General features: G+C 38.6%; 1 protein-coding gene across 1 annotated transcript; it reads right to left on the reverse strand.

The window, feature by feature from the left end:
• Positions 1 to 1,907: 1,907 nt before the first annotated feature.
• Positions 1,908 to 14,518, reverse strand: nipsnap1 (nipsnap homolog 1 (C. elegans)). Its single transcript, XM_078251333.1, has 10 exons — positions 14,345 to 14,518; positions 12,716 to 12,843; positions 11,991 to 12,036; positions 11,115 to 11,209; positions 7,541 to 7,611; positions 7,218 to 7,358; positions 4,375 to 4,406; positions 4,148 to 4,242; positions 3,367 to 3,450; positions 1,908 to 2,509 (listed from the first exon to the last, which is right to left on the reverse strand). Exons 1-10 carry the CDS (start codon positions 14,425 to 14,427, stop codon positions 2,445 to 2,447), a joined length of 840 nt encoding a protein of 279 aa, XP_078107459.1. The 5' UTR covers positions 14,428 to 14,518; the 3' UTR covers positions 1,908 to 2,444.
• Positions 14,519 to 14,629: the final 111 nt, after the last annotated feature.

Below are 14,629 nucleotides of genomic sequence, written 5' to 3' on the forward strand. Positions count from 1 at the left end.
AGTGACAAAATAACGCCAACATGTTCCTAATTACATGTTGTGATTTGTATAGTCACAGCATGTACAAATAACGTCACATGAGACACAGCCATCTATATTCTCAGAAAGGCGAAGCTCTGCTACTTGGGCGGAGTGATTTGCTTGCAGCACCTGAGAAGCTTTCTGAGAATATAGTTCCGTTTGTATACAGTTAGAAGAGCTCAATGGTGTTTTTTGCCTCCAATGGCGCCTTCCAGGCAGCTAACCCTAAACATAACCATTGCCGCGCTGCCTGAAAGGAGCAGTTGGGGCCAAAAAACACCAAAGACCGTTAGAAGATGGCTGTGTCTCATGCAACGTTGTTATTTGAACACGCTGTGACTATACAAATCACAACATGTAAATAGGAAAATGTTGGTGTTATTTTGTCACTTATTGGGAGCAGTAGGCTAGGTGGAGCCGGTTACCTCCAGGATCTGTGCTAACCAGGCTAGCGCTGGGGGCGTTAGACAGAGTTACAACATGCACAGAGATGAGAAGGGTATGTATGGACTTATCTAACTCTGGGGGTTACGGTGAATAAGCTAAAGTCCCAATAACTCGGCGTGTTATTTTAATTATCTCTCTGCTTTTAGAGCAGTAATACTCCCGAGCTCCAGTTTCCTCTTTAAACATTCTTAGCAGGGGCGTTTCTAGGATTTGAGGAGGTTCGAGGCTTAGCCCAGACCTATTTAAATAAACAGCAGTGCAAAGCAGTGCAAAACGGCGATTGGTTTGCCCAGCTTGTTAATAGCCAGTGTTTCAATGTTCATTTTAGCTTCCAGTTTGTAGATGTAAGTTAGATGGCACCAACCTTTTGCCTAATCATAACTGGCCTGGCAACCCAAAGGCCAAGGTTTTGTTTCCAGATTTGTGTGGTGACTTATGATGTGGGGGGTCTGAGCATTAAACACTTCATTTCCTGCATTCTGGTGAATTTTTATGCACCTATTTCTACCTTTTTCTGAATCAATGTATGCTGGAAATATCTTTATGTAAAGGGAAACATAGATTACAATCCAAATATAAAAACATAATGGAAGTGACTCAGTGGGTAGAGCAGGCACATATAAACAGAGGTTTATGCCATGACGCAGAGGTCCAGGGTTTGAATCCAACCTGTGACGATTTCCTGCATGTCTGTCCTATCCATTAAAGGCGGAAAAGCCCAAAAAAAATTATCTTTAAAAAAAAAATAATGGAATATATTGCAGTAAGGCTCTCAGGCATTCTGTATTGCTTTCAACTATTTATTGTCCTTTGGATGGACTTTTCTAATTATATCTGAGTTAGCACACATGTGGCCTAGGCATAATTTACTCTTACCTCCTCTTTTGCATCTTTTGTTGGGGACGTAACCTCCTTAAATGTTCATATGACAATTATTCACCTCATTGATACATTCATTAATAAACCCCTGGACTGTAATATCTCAGATGTGTTTGAGCAAGATTTCTGAGTCTTTGATTTTTGAGTCTTAACTATAGACTGGAAACGTGACATCACAGAAACTTCAAACAAAAGCATTAGTATTGCGCTCTTAAACTTTGTGTTAATGGCATCAATGTATAAGACTGATTTGGCTAGGATTCCTCCGAAAATTACACCTTTCACAGCTTTCCTCACATAGAGACGGGTGATAGCAACAAATAGGCTACAGCTTAGTCAGACCCCACACGTAGCTGCCCGTTCTATTCGCCTCGGAAAAATAAACTGGACAAAGTAACAGTTCTACCGTGAGTTCTACAAAAAAAATGTAAGAACTGCAAGTGCGTTGGGAAATACTTTTCTTCTTAATTTGCATGCGTTGTGTAATTATGTGGCTTTTTTATTCTATTATACTTATTTTTGTAAAAAAAAATAAATAAATAAATAAATTTAAAAAAAAGTGAGGTCTGACAGGTTTTATTTTATAAAACATGCGTTTCACAGTCACAGCTGTGAAGCTCATGTCATACAGTGTGATTCATATCCAGTCATAAAAGTGCAGTAATAAAAAGCTGGGTGGAGAATATTCTTTCATTATTGTGAAAAACTAATACATTGCCCATTACCATTATTCATGATAAAAACAAAAAGCAGTAAGCATACCACACCTAGCTCTAAAGAATCATGTCATTTTCACTTTATAGTAGCCTACAACATACATGCAAGTAATGTAATGCATATAATTTGGCATTTCATTGTGCCAGTTTGTCATTCTTTTTCCACCTATTTGACCTAAACTTCTGGAAATGTCAGCATAATTTCAGGATTCTCAAAATATAAGCACACAAACACTGCATCATTACTTTTCATGACTGGCTGGCTGCTGTGCAAATATGGAATCAGAAAATGCTTTTGTTTACATAATAAAGATCATCCAGCAGATCTACAAAAAAAATCTACATGTCTCTCTGGCTGTAGGTGAATGAGTTTCAGTCATCTTATTGTAAAGGTGAACTCGTGGTGGGAATCATTATTCTAGACTCCATGCTTCTGATCAACGGCACTGAGGACAGACAGATAGAAACATGTTAAAGAGTTTAAAGACCATGGAATTAACTGCAAGTTAGTTGCAACTTTACACCATTCTGATATGATTCAAAGTGAATCTGGATATTTACATTATTTCACAGTTTGTTACAGGTCAGCACATGTATTGTAAAGCAAAGTTAAATTAATCAATGTGTTCATTATAATACCATCATCGCATCAGATTCACTGTTTTCACCATGTTTTACAATCCCACATAGGCCTAATACTTTTATGTTGGTAAAACATCTAGCTAGCTATAAATGTGTCTTACAGAGCAGAGGCAGAAGAAAATACTGTGAAAATGACTATGCTATCAATACAACACCATTTTCTGTATTTATATATTTCATCTAGTCCATTTCCTCAGCATCCACTGGTGGGCTCTCATCTCCACAGTCCCTGAGGAGGATCTGAACCGATCTCTTCCTATACTTCCATCTGTTGCTCATCACACTCTAAAGGGAGTGATGGTCCGGTAAACTTTATATTTAGCAAACTAGTTGTCTACCTAAACTGTTTATTTCCTTCCTCTTGTGTTTTTGTTTAGTACAAATATCTCTTTCCCATCTTGTTTGAATTTGAAGCTTGTTACTTTCACATGTTTTCAGAGCTTTTATCTGCCATCCTATCTGAAAATTGAATCCTATCACACAATGAAGTAAAACCACAACTTCAGGTCATTGATTTGTTCTAGATCCTGCGTGCAAAGCTTACTATTACGCTACAAACACTGGCTTGTAATTATCTTATGAGGCACACATCACCTTTGGCTAAATGGAAGATTTATTTTCTTGGGAGTATATATGTGTGGTTGGTTTGCATCTCTCCTACCTGTATAATGAACATTTGCATCCCATCCTTCCTTCAGCCAGGCAGAGTTCCTTGTCTCCTCCCGGGACTGAAGGCTTCCATAAGCTGTAAACACAAGTACCAAACCATACATTAAGTGCGAATAAATGTATGCCACTCTCATATCACTCAGCACCAAAAAGTGCTCATATTATGCTTTTTGGCTTTTCCCCTTTCCTTTATTATGTTATATATTTTTTGTGCACGTTATAGGTTTACAAAGTGAAAAAGCCCAAAGTCCACCCCAAAGGGACTTACCATCTCCAACGGAAAACACTGTTCACAAACTGCTCCAAACAGCTCTATTGTAGTCCAGCCTTTACTTCTGTGAAGAACGTGCGTCACTTCGTAACACACGTTATAATGCTGGCCTAGCTGCTAGCATGGCACTCCCTCATACTCAACTGACTAGCTAGCAGTACATACTGCGCATGTGTGACTCTGAACAAAGATGGTACAGAAGTGAGATGCCTCACTCTGTAGCTAAAACAGAGAGCTCAACACACAGGGTGAAAAGAGGAGCTGCAGCAATGTGCAGTACAACAAAAATATGGTGTTTTCTGAAAATTAAACCACATAAACCTATTCTGGTACAACCTCTAAATACATTTATGAACTTGAAAATGAGCATAATATGAGCACTTTAAGACATTTATTTCAGGCAAAATTTTGCATTTGGGTGTTTGGGGAGTAGGTAAAGCATGCCTACTCCCCAAACACCCAAAAGGTGTGCTGAGGTGATGAACAAATGTTACATACTCACCCCACAAATGATGAACAACATATAGGTCACCGATCTGTGAGAAGAACCCGCCCACTGCTTCGTTGTTTTCCTGTCTGTATTGGATTGCCCTCGCCCTGTTGGAAGACATGTTATTTTTAGTGGTAAAATGATCACATCTGTACTACTTGATGCTTACAATGAAAAAAAGATCAGGCTCACTGACATCATCTATATCCTTTTAGCAAATCACACTTGTTGAGCCTTACCAGTGGTTTCCCCATTCAATCATAGTTCCTGGCTGAAACACATGTGAGGAGGTAAAGTATTAACACAGGTTAAAATGGAAACATGGCTTAGCTTGTTTATTTTACACAGACCAACCAACTCGATGTGCCACATGAGCCCACATGCAGGAAGAACTTCAGCGTTGGTTGCACACAGATTTTATCATAGCTATGTTTTAAACCACTTTATCAGGTATGCCTCTCCATTTATGGACCACTCGCTCCGAAATACAATGTGTCAACTGTGAATAACTAAGAGCTGAAATATGCCTTGTTGATCAAGAGAGCTAAGAGGACAATTGCATTACTTCCTTTGAGACAACAGGGAGCCCAAAAGTATGCAAATACGCAATTTTTTTTTTTTTTAAAAGGACATTATTATATAGGACAGCTGATGATGTGAAAAAGCAGTGATGTGTATAACCATCTAACCAAACCTGTGTGAAACAGTGATACTATCACACTGGCATGGACGAAGATCCATGTGGCGCGTTACAGCTTATATTCTTATATTATAAACTCCAGGAATTCAGCCTGCTTTAAAGGCAAAAGTGGGTCCTACTACCTCTTCATGACAATGTTAATAATACTGGCTTCTGAATGTATACAATATGGCTCCTGCATTCAGTTGATGGGGAGCCTGCAGTGTGATAAAAAAAATTTGGTATTTCATACAGCTGCAATCTAAATTATACAACTCAATCAACCTACAAGACATTCTACTGATCCATGTGTCAACTTAGCCATGGTAAAAAGTCAAAGGAAGTGTAATAATACATATTTCTGTTCCCAAAAGCATTATTGTGTTTTGCAACAATTTGGTAGGGGTGGAACGGTACATGTATTCGTATTGAACCGAAACGGTACGGGCGTCTCGGTTCGGTACATGAATTTACATGGAGAATACACGGTGTAAAAATAAATAAAACTTGCGTGCAAATAAATTAATGTAATGCGGAACTACGGTTAGATACGCGTTTCTTTAGGGACACCTAATCTGTAGCCCCCCCTTCTATGTAATTTGCACTTTCATAAATAAGAGATGCTGTATTTTCAGTTTTATGGTCTTATTTTGTTTACAAATTACAGATGGAGTCTGGAGATGATGTGGGGTACTTAACCGTTTACTGTTTACATCTTACTTTACATACTTCAGGCTGTTGCAGCTAGCTCAGGAGAGAGACTGTATGACACTAGGTGGTACAGCCTGAGACATGCACAATAAAAAAAATTGCCTTGTGCATTTTTGTTTTCCTTTTCCCTCCATTGTACCGAACCGTGATGTCTGAACTGAGGTATTAACTGAACCGTGACTTCTGTGTACCATTCCACCCCTACTAGTAATTGATTATATTAATATTAATCATGGGCTTAATAACTATGACGTGGCTGTATTACAAAATAAATCCTGCAACTCAGAAAGATTATGTTACACATTTTCATTATCAATTTGATAATTGCCACTCATACAAATGTGATATACAGTGGGGCAAAAAAGTATTTAGTGGTGTGAAGAAATCAACTCTGGGAGCAATTATAAGAAAATGGAAGACCACTAATAATCTCCCTCGATCTGGGGCTCCACGCAAGATCTCACCCCGTGGGGTCAAAATGATCACAAGAACGGTGAGCAAAAATCCCAGAACCACACGGGGGGACCTAGTGAATGACCTGCAGAGAGCTGGGACCAAAGTAACAAAGGCTACCATCAGTAACACACTACGCTGCCAGGGACTTAAATCCTGCAGTGCCAGACGTGTCCCCCTGCTTAAGCCAGTACATGTCCAGACCCGTCTGGAGTTTGCTAGAGAGCATTTGAATGATCCGGAAGAGGATTGGGAGAACGTCATATGGTCAGATGAAACCAAAATAGAACTTTTTGGTAAAAACTCAACTCGTCGTGTTTGGAGGGGAAAGAATGTTGAGTTGCATCCAAAGAACACCATACCTACTGTGAAGCATGGGGGTGGAAACATCATGCTTTGGGGCTGTTTTTCTGCAAAGGGACCAGGACGACTGATCCGTGTAAAGGAAAGAATGAATGGGGCCATGTTTCGTGAGATTTTGAGTGAAAACCTCCTTCCATCAGCAAGGGCATTGAAAATGAAACGTGGCTTGGTCTTTCAGCATGACAATGATCCCAAACACACCGCCCGGGCAATGAAGGAGTGGCTTCGTAAGAAGCATTTCAAGGTCCTGGTGCGGCCTAGCCAGTCTCCAGATCTCAACCCCATAGAAAATCTTTGGAGGGAGCTGAAAGTCCGTGTTGCCCAGCGACAGCCCCAAAACATCACTGCTCTAGAGCAGATCTGCATGGAGGAATGGGCCAAAATACCAGCAACAGTGTGTGAAGACTTCCAGAAAACGTTTGACCTCTGTCATTGCCAACAAAGGGTATATAACAAAGTATTGAGATGAACTTTTGTTATTGACCAAATACTTATTTTCCACCATAATTTGCAAATAAATTCATTAAAAATCCTACAATGTGATTTTCTGGATTTTGTCTCTCATAGTTGAAGTGTACCTATGATGAAAATTACAGGCCTCTCTCATCTTTTTAAGTGGGAGAACTTGCACAGTTGGTGGCTGACTACTTTTTTGCCCCACTGTATAAAAAGAAATTGTCAGAAAGTCTTTAATGTGTAAACACTTGTAGTCCTAATATGTAGAAAGGCATCATATTCGGATTTTATTTTAATGAAAGTATATGTTACACAACAGAGAATTATCTGACTGTGTAAAGTCTCTTAGAACTCAAATACATTCTATGGACTCATTTTCAAATATAGGGCATGCAATTTTAATGTGTAATATATGGATACCTTGAGGTTATACGTGCGCATTTCATAGATGCTGGGTCCTGGTCTGGGCAAGGGTTCATTCCAGAAACTGAACTCCAGGAGGAGCTGATTTCGCCTTGAAACCAACATTTTCGCCCTCTCTTTCCGAAACTCTAAATACTCCTGAAGAGAGAAAAAAATGTATTAAATGGAGAGAAAAGAAGAATATACAAATATATACTATACAGTAATTTTCTACTGCGTAAACGAAGATTCTGCGAAGAAAACTCAAATCAGTGTAAGGTACACAAATTTCCTAATCTGTATAAACAAAGGAAATGATTAAGAAAAAGTTCACAGTCAACCTTGTTATTGTTCAGCTTTTTCAGGCACTCAGTCAGCGCTGGGTAGCCTCCTCTGTATCGCCATAGATGCACTGCAAGAAACAGAGCAGCAGATGTCACTGTAGTACTGTGTAAAGACTTATGGCACCCACACAACCAGGAGAAACAGTATCCATCACCATGTGATCACTTTTTGCTGTCACTAAATGTTCCTAATGTATACACTGTAAATAATCATATGTAGAAGGAGAGGTGTTGGCATTGAGTCATCTGGTAGTGTCTGTGCATTTTTCTGTGATGTTCTGCCAAACTATTTACAACCAAATTACTGCCACTATATTAAAGGGACAATTCCAGCGCAAAATGAACCTAGGGGTTAATAACATGTGTGTACCGAGTCAAACATTTATCAGTGTTTTTTGCCCCCAACGGCAGCGCTGCCTGGAAGGCACTAGGATTAGGCACTGGTTATGGTTATGGTTAGGGTTAGGTGCCTTGAAGGCAGCGGTCGCAGCGCTGCCTGGAAGGAGCAGCTGGGGGCAAAAAACACCATTGAGCGAGTCAAACCTTCTCTGGGATCTGTTTTCATGCTAATTGAATGTGTCTCTAGCTTTAAACTAGCTACCGCAAACGGGTGGTTAGCTGCTAACGCTACCTTTCGGGGAAGATGGTAAATCGCTATTTCTATACCACTAACAAGGCTCAAAATAGCACCACACTTCAACGGTAGCATAATGAGGGTCCCTACAGGTAAACCGAAGCATTGAGAACTTTATAAGTGTACAGACAGTTTATTTAAAAGATAGATTATAAAGACAGTAGCGTTCATGTTTACATGCGGGCACCATCTTGGAAAACAGTCATGAGCAGTCGAATCACGAACGCTGTGTTTGAGCTACGTTACTGGTTGCATGGCGTTCATCGTTCGACTGCTGTTGGATTGGTAGCCTAGTGGAAAATATATCTGCTTATGTTGACTATTTTATTAAATCAGAAGTGATCACCCTTTCTTCTTATATACGTGACTCTATTGATTCTATCAATTTACTGAAAACCTTTGATGTTACCTCTGACAACTTGCTGTTGGCTACTTTTGATGTTCAGACACAAATATTCCACATGACGGTGGCCATGAAGCACTCCAGTATTTTCTCTTTTCAAATCAGGCTGAGCCAAAACCCAGCACTGAATGCATATTAGACTTGGCTAATATTGTTCTGATAGTTCAATAACTTCTTTCGTTTTCAAGATGAGTTCTATATACAAAAGAAAAGCACTGCCATGGGAAGTAAAATGGCTCCTAACTATGCCTGCTTATATATGGGTCTCTTTGAAAACCAATTTGCGCTGCATCAGAGAAATCCATTCCACCCTAAGATCTTATTCTACAAGCGGTTTATCAATGATATTTTTCTGATTATTGACTGCACAGTAGATGAATTAATGGGCTTCCATGAGTATCTTAACTCTTGTAATGAACATTTGAAATTTACTTTGGAATACGATAAACCGCATCAGTTTCCTGGATATTCAGGTATACAAAGATGGCACAACCATAAAAAGTGATCTTTTTCGCAAGCCCACAGATCGCAATACTATATTGCATGGGGATAGTTTTCATCCCAGGCCGTTGGTCAAAAGTCTGTCAGTTTCACCGTGTGCGTAGAATATGCAGCGACAATACATCTTACTCAACGCAGGCTGCAGACTTGACAAAAAGATTCCTCAATAAAAGTTATAAACAAGACTGGTTGATTCGGCCAAAAAATGTTTTGATCAGACAACACAAGAGGAGTGTCTTCGATCAAAAAAGCACACTAAAAGATCCAAATAAGTCCCCTTTATGTTGCATAAAATATTCGCCACTTGTGTCAGAATTCAGAAAATCTGTCTACAAACATTAGCAAACATTATTGATTCGGACCCTAAACTAACGGAGTTTTTTCAGAAAAACCCAAGCTTGTTTTTAAGCGTGCCCCTAACATAAGAGACCGCCTAGTTAAAAATGATACACGTACGCAACCCACTAAGTACTTTCTTAGTATGCCAGACGGTAACTATAAATGTGGCAGTTGCGCCCAGTGCTCGTACACGCATTAATGCAAAAGCTTTAATCATCCACACTGGCAAGACAACATCCATTTGCGGTGTCATTACATGTAGCACCAGGTATGTTATTTATCTAATTCGCTGCCCATGTGACTTAGCATATGTGGGCAAAACAACAAGAGCAGTCCTTTCACCGCTCATTTCAAACTAGCCGGGCATAATGTCAGCACCCTCAGATATATCGGGGTGGAGCCGGTCAACAAACCACCTAGTGGGGGAGATCATGATAAAAGGCTTCTCCAACGGGACACTTTTTGGATTCATTATTTAAATACAATGTTTCCCCATGGTCTTAATGAAGAATTTAATATAAAACCATTCTTATAAAAAAACTATTTTTGTAAGAAATTGTCTGTTTCTGTATTTACTATATTGCAGCAGGTTTTATTATTGTGTGGATTAATGTTCTTTAAATGTTTGGGGTAGGCTTGGATATATGTAACTGTTTCTTCCACTGATTGTTTTCCTTTTTCTTTTCTCTTTTTTTCTTTTCTGTGGATAGCAATGTTATGTACTCTTTTGGGGATATTGAATTTTAAAAGCCCCCTTTTGAGATGTATAAGTTTGTTGAAAACCTGTATGAAAGTGTTCTCTTAATTGAGTCATGAGTGGGGCTATTAGGCCTTTTAGACCTAATCAAACTAATTGAATTCACATGATGGGTCAGCTGATTGTAAGGCCTACATATATCCCTATATCAAATGTGTCCACCATTTGCCTGAAGAAGACCCAGCAAGGTCGAAACGTTGCCTTTGTATTACATATGGGAGTTTAAAGCAGTGTTGGGGACATTACATTTTTTTGACTATAAAATAGCGATTTACCATCTACCCCGAAAGGTAGCGTTAGCAGCTAACCACCCGTTTGCGGTAGCTTGTTTAAAGCTAGAGACACATTTGATTAGCATGAAAACATGTCCCAGAGAACGTTTGACTCGGTACACGTTATTAACCCCTAGGTTCATTTTGCGCCGGAATAGTCCTTTAAGTGGTGTTGTTCATAAGAAAAATGAATCCAGTCCTTGGCGTAAACAGTAACTGTAATCAACCAGAGGTGACGCTTTTCTAGGGCTGCAACTAACAATTATTTTCATTGTCGATTAATCTGTCCATTCTTTTCTTGATTAATTGATTAGTTGTTTGGTCTATAAAATGTCAGAAAATGGGGAAAAAAAGTCAATCAGTGTTTTCCTAAGCCCAAGACGATGTCCTCAAACGTCTTGTTTTGTCCACAATTCAAAGATATTCAGTTTACTGTCACAGAGGAGTGAAGAAACTAGAAAAGATTCACATTTAAGAAGCTGGCATCAGAGAATTTTTACTCCTTTTTTTCATAAAAAAAATTATTCAAACCGAGAAATCGATTATCAAAATAGTTGGCGATTCATTTAATAATTGACAACTAATCGATTTTCGATCTTTGCAGCTCTACACTTTTTCTCATCTTTCAATCATGTTTTCTGTTCATGGTGGCAGTTGCTGCTTACCAGCTTGGTCCTGTTCTCCGTACCAGGTATTCCAGCTTCCGACCACCTCACATGGGTAATCCTGGTCCTGATGGAGCCTGTTTTGCACCTCAGCCCTAAGGGCAGCATAAAAGAAAATACAGTAATACTAATTCTTCACACACCGATTGTCACTTCACCAAAATGACCAACTAGAGGGCACTCAGAGAGCATAAAGTCCACAATTATCCAACTTGCGGTTACACCCAAAGACATTAGCTCAATTTTACACTATATTAATCTTATGATTCTGCATGAATACTATGGAATAAAGTCCATCTTGTGAATATGGGAAACTCTGAAATTGTATCATGAAAATAATCTAATTAGCTGCTCCTTGATTCAAATCATTAATTTATCTAATTTGTCTAGTAGATTGTATGGATATATATTCTATAAACACTCTATAAAACATTCTATAAAGTTTCTTTTTAAAACTGCAGTGGTAGAAAGCAAAAAAACGCCAGTATTTGAGGGAGAATAAAACCTCTTCCTGCAGCTCTCCTGTTGCCCCTCTTTGTCACACTGGCATATGCCAGGAACAGCCAATAGAAATGCTCTCTCTCTCTGGAATGATATGTGATTGGCCAAAGTTTCCTGTCATGGGCTAAGTTTTCTAAAGCCAGAAAACGGAGCCAAGAGGAGATGTAGAAGTTTTTCTCAGACCACTTTAATTAAAATATGCTGAAAGATTATGGATTTCTTTGTCCAACGACGTCAAAAATAAATTGTCTACCACAGCTTTAAATGTTGTGTTGACATAAACCCATTAAAACAAGAAACTTACTGAAAACCTAATGTGATTGGCGGAGTTAATACTTTGTACATGAAATGTTTTGAAGCTTTGAACACACTCACTCTAGACTGTTGTATGCCTCCAGGCACTCTGGTTTGACATTGTGAACTGAAAAAAGAAAGCCAGACTTATCAGAAATGTTTGTTTTTAGTTGTTTTTTTTAAAATACAAGCAACAATCAAATTCTTCAACAAAGTAATTTCACACTCCAATTCAGCAAAGCCTTCTATATACAAATCTGATTCTTTTTCAATAGGTTATAGGCTATGGCTGATAGAGTTTTCAAATTGAAATCCCGACATGGTGTGACGTACGCCACAAAAAAGATCAAAGCCAGCGGAGAATTATAGATTTCTCTACAGGAGACAGACACAGTTATCACCGCAGACTCAAAAGAAAACCAGACACATTGTTGTGATTTTGCCTTCAAAAACTTTACAAACTTGATACATCACATTATCATAAAATAACTTGCTGCTGCCTGTATGTTGCACATGTATGATGACAAATAACTTGTTACAGTGCAGTCCTGTGCTTGTCTCTCATGTTACTCTCAGTTTTCTCTGAGGTCACTGAGGCCAGTATGGATTGAATGTAATTAACATTATTTATTTAGCCATTTTCTGCAGAGACAAATGGATGATAGACTGCTGAGACTCAAAACAGAATCCATTTCATTATAATATGATGTAACTGCATCACATTCACTTGTGTTTGGCCCTCTGCAACCCCATGAATAAAGAAGATAAACCGTCCATTGAAAGTAAGTAAAATATCTTATGCCTACATTGAATTTTATACAGGTTGCTGGTCTCTTTCTTTGACAGCAGGTTGGAGTGGGCATCTTTCCTGGCATCGACTTTGTGCACAAATAAGGAACGGAACCAGCCTTTGTCGCTACTCTCTGAAAACCTCCTACACAGAAACAAGATGAAAGAAAGTTCCACAAAGGCTCAAAGCAACAACATAAAACAGAGACGTTGTCGATGTTAAATAGAAAAACTTAAAAAGGAACATGGAGATATGCGTGACATATGGGCTAAAAGATAGTCATGCTAATATGCTTTGATATGAAAAAACATGCATACTGTATGAGTGAGTGGGCTGAATGCCATAGCTTGTGTCGTCAGCACAAAAAATCTTTTCACCCACTCCGAGTGGATAAAATCATTCCTTTTAAAAGCTACTGTATTGTTACAATTTAAGAGGCTCCAATCAGTATTTGAACATGAATAACTGTCTCTTAAAGTCAGAGAGCAGAGAACTTAGACTTGAATATGTTGGTCTTCAGGCTATACTTTAAGGAACTGTCCCAAAGAAAGTAAACTGACTAATCCAACCAGTAATACTACTACATTAAGGTAGAACTGAATTATTTATGGTTCATAATCACAAAAACATGCCAAAAATATTATTGCGATTTAAATAAGTTACATATAGCTGTATATACAGAGCACATAGCTCCCATATCCAGCTGGACAACAATCCAAGGACATTATAATGACTTCCATAGCTTTTAAAAAACTTGTTAAACCATTTTAAAGCTGCTTCAATGTCAACATTAACAGGATTAACAGGAAGGGTGTGGAATGTTAAACCAAGAACAGCCCCAAGAGAGTAGGCCTAGTTGGTATCTACCAAGTTATGGATTAGGGAGCTACTGTATACTGTGCATACGTTTACTCATATGTGGCACTTTAAATGCTGCCTGTTAATTCACAAACACTATCTAAGCCTTTATTTATTATTCTAAAATCCACAAAGTTTCAAGGTCAGTGAGCCTTCTCTTTTAACAACCTTAAGGGCTAATGGCTTTAATTGGGAACTATAATTAGAATTTCCCATGGCTCCCTCTCAAAAATAAAAAGTAGTATTCATGGCAGAAATTTGTTATTGAATATAGCCAGCCACAGATGAAATGCATACAGTGTGGAGGCACAGATAAGTTGTGTAGCTTCACAGGACAAAGTGCAGTGTTCCAGCACATGATTAAAGCTGGTTTGGAAAACTGCCTGGTTGTTTTGATAAGAATGGCCCTAATGTCTTAAGGTATTACTTGAGCATAATGTAAATACACGCACACACTGACTCGCTTTATCATTTAGCCAATAAAATGTGTTGAGTGAAGACAAATATAATCTACCGGTATGGAGTTAACAAAACGCTGGCTGAACGTTTGGTTTGTTACGTTAGCTAACGTTAACGTAGGCCTATAGCAAACAGAAAAGTCAGTTTAATTACATTTAAGTTTGAGAGTTCAATTTTACGCAAGTTTAGGCATATTATATCTTAAAATATACTTGTTACTCAAATAAGCTTTGAGGTAATTATACATAACGTAACACAGGCGTTTTAATAAATGTTTAGCTACATACATTTAAAAAAAAAAAAAAAAAAAAAACGTCTTTAACGTTACCTGGTCGCTTGGTGCAGATTCACAGAATACCTGTACAACATCTGTCCTTTACACCACACAGAAGTATGCCTACTCGTGGCCATGTTGCTTTGTGCGGTAAAAACTTGTTTAGGCACGTAAACACACAGATCTGGTTAATGTTTACCCCCCTCCCTATCTGTGATGGTTTGACCTAAAACCCCACGGAGATTTAGAAACATGCGTGACTCTGTGACGCAGTACGCACTGATCAATGCGCACAATCGATCAGACCTGATTAGTTGAGTGTGGCTTTCAATAATATTG

The sequence above is a fragment of the Sander vitreus genome, chromosome 5, assembly GCF_031162955.1.
Source record: "Sander vitreus isolate 19-12246 chromosome 5, sanVit1, whole genome shotgun sequence".
Lineage (NCBI taxonomy): Eukaryota > Metazoa > Chordata > Actinopteri > Perciformes > Percidae > Sander > Sander vitreus.

Excerpts from the sequence above, each read along its gene's own strand:
- nipsnap1 (XM_078251333.1), bottom strand. The coding sequence starts at position 14,427 with ATGGCCACGAGTAGGCATACTTCTGTGTGGTGTAAAGGACAGATGTTG. Across the intron at positions 7,612-11,114 it reads CGGAGAACAGGACCAAGCTG|TGCATCTATGGCGATACAGA; the intron begins GTAAGCAGCAAC and ends TGTTTCTTGCAG. Across the intron at positions 3,451-4,147 it reads TGTTGTTCATCATTTGTGGG|CTTATGGAAGCCTTCAGTCC; the intron begins GTGAGTATGTAA and ends TTGTGTTTACAG.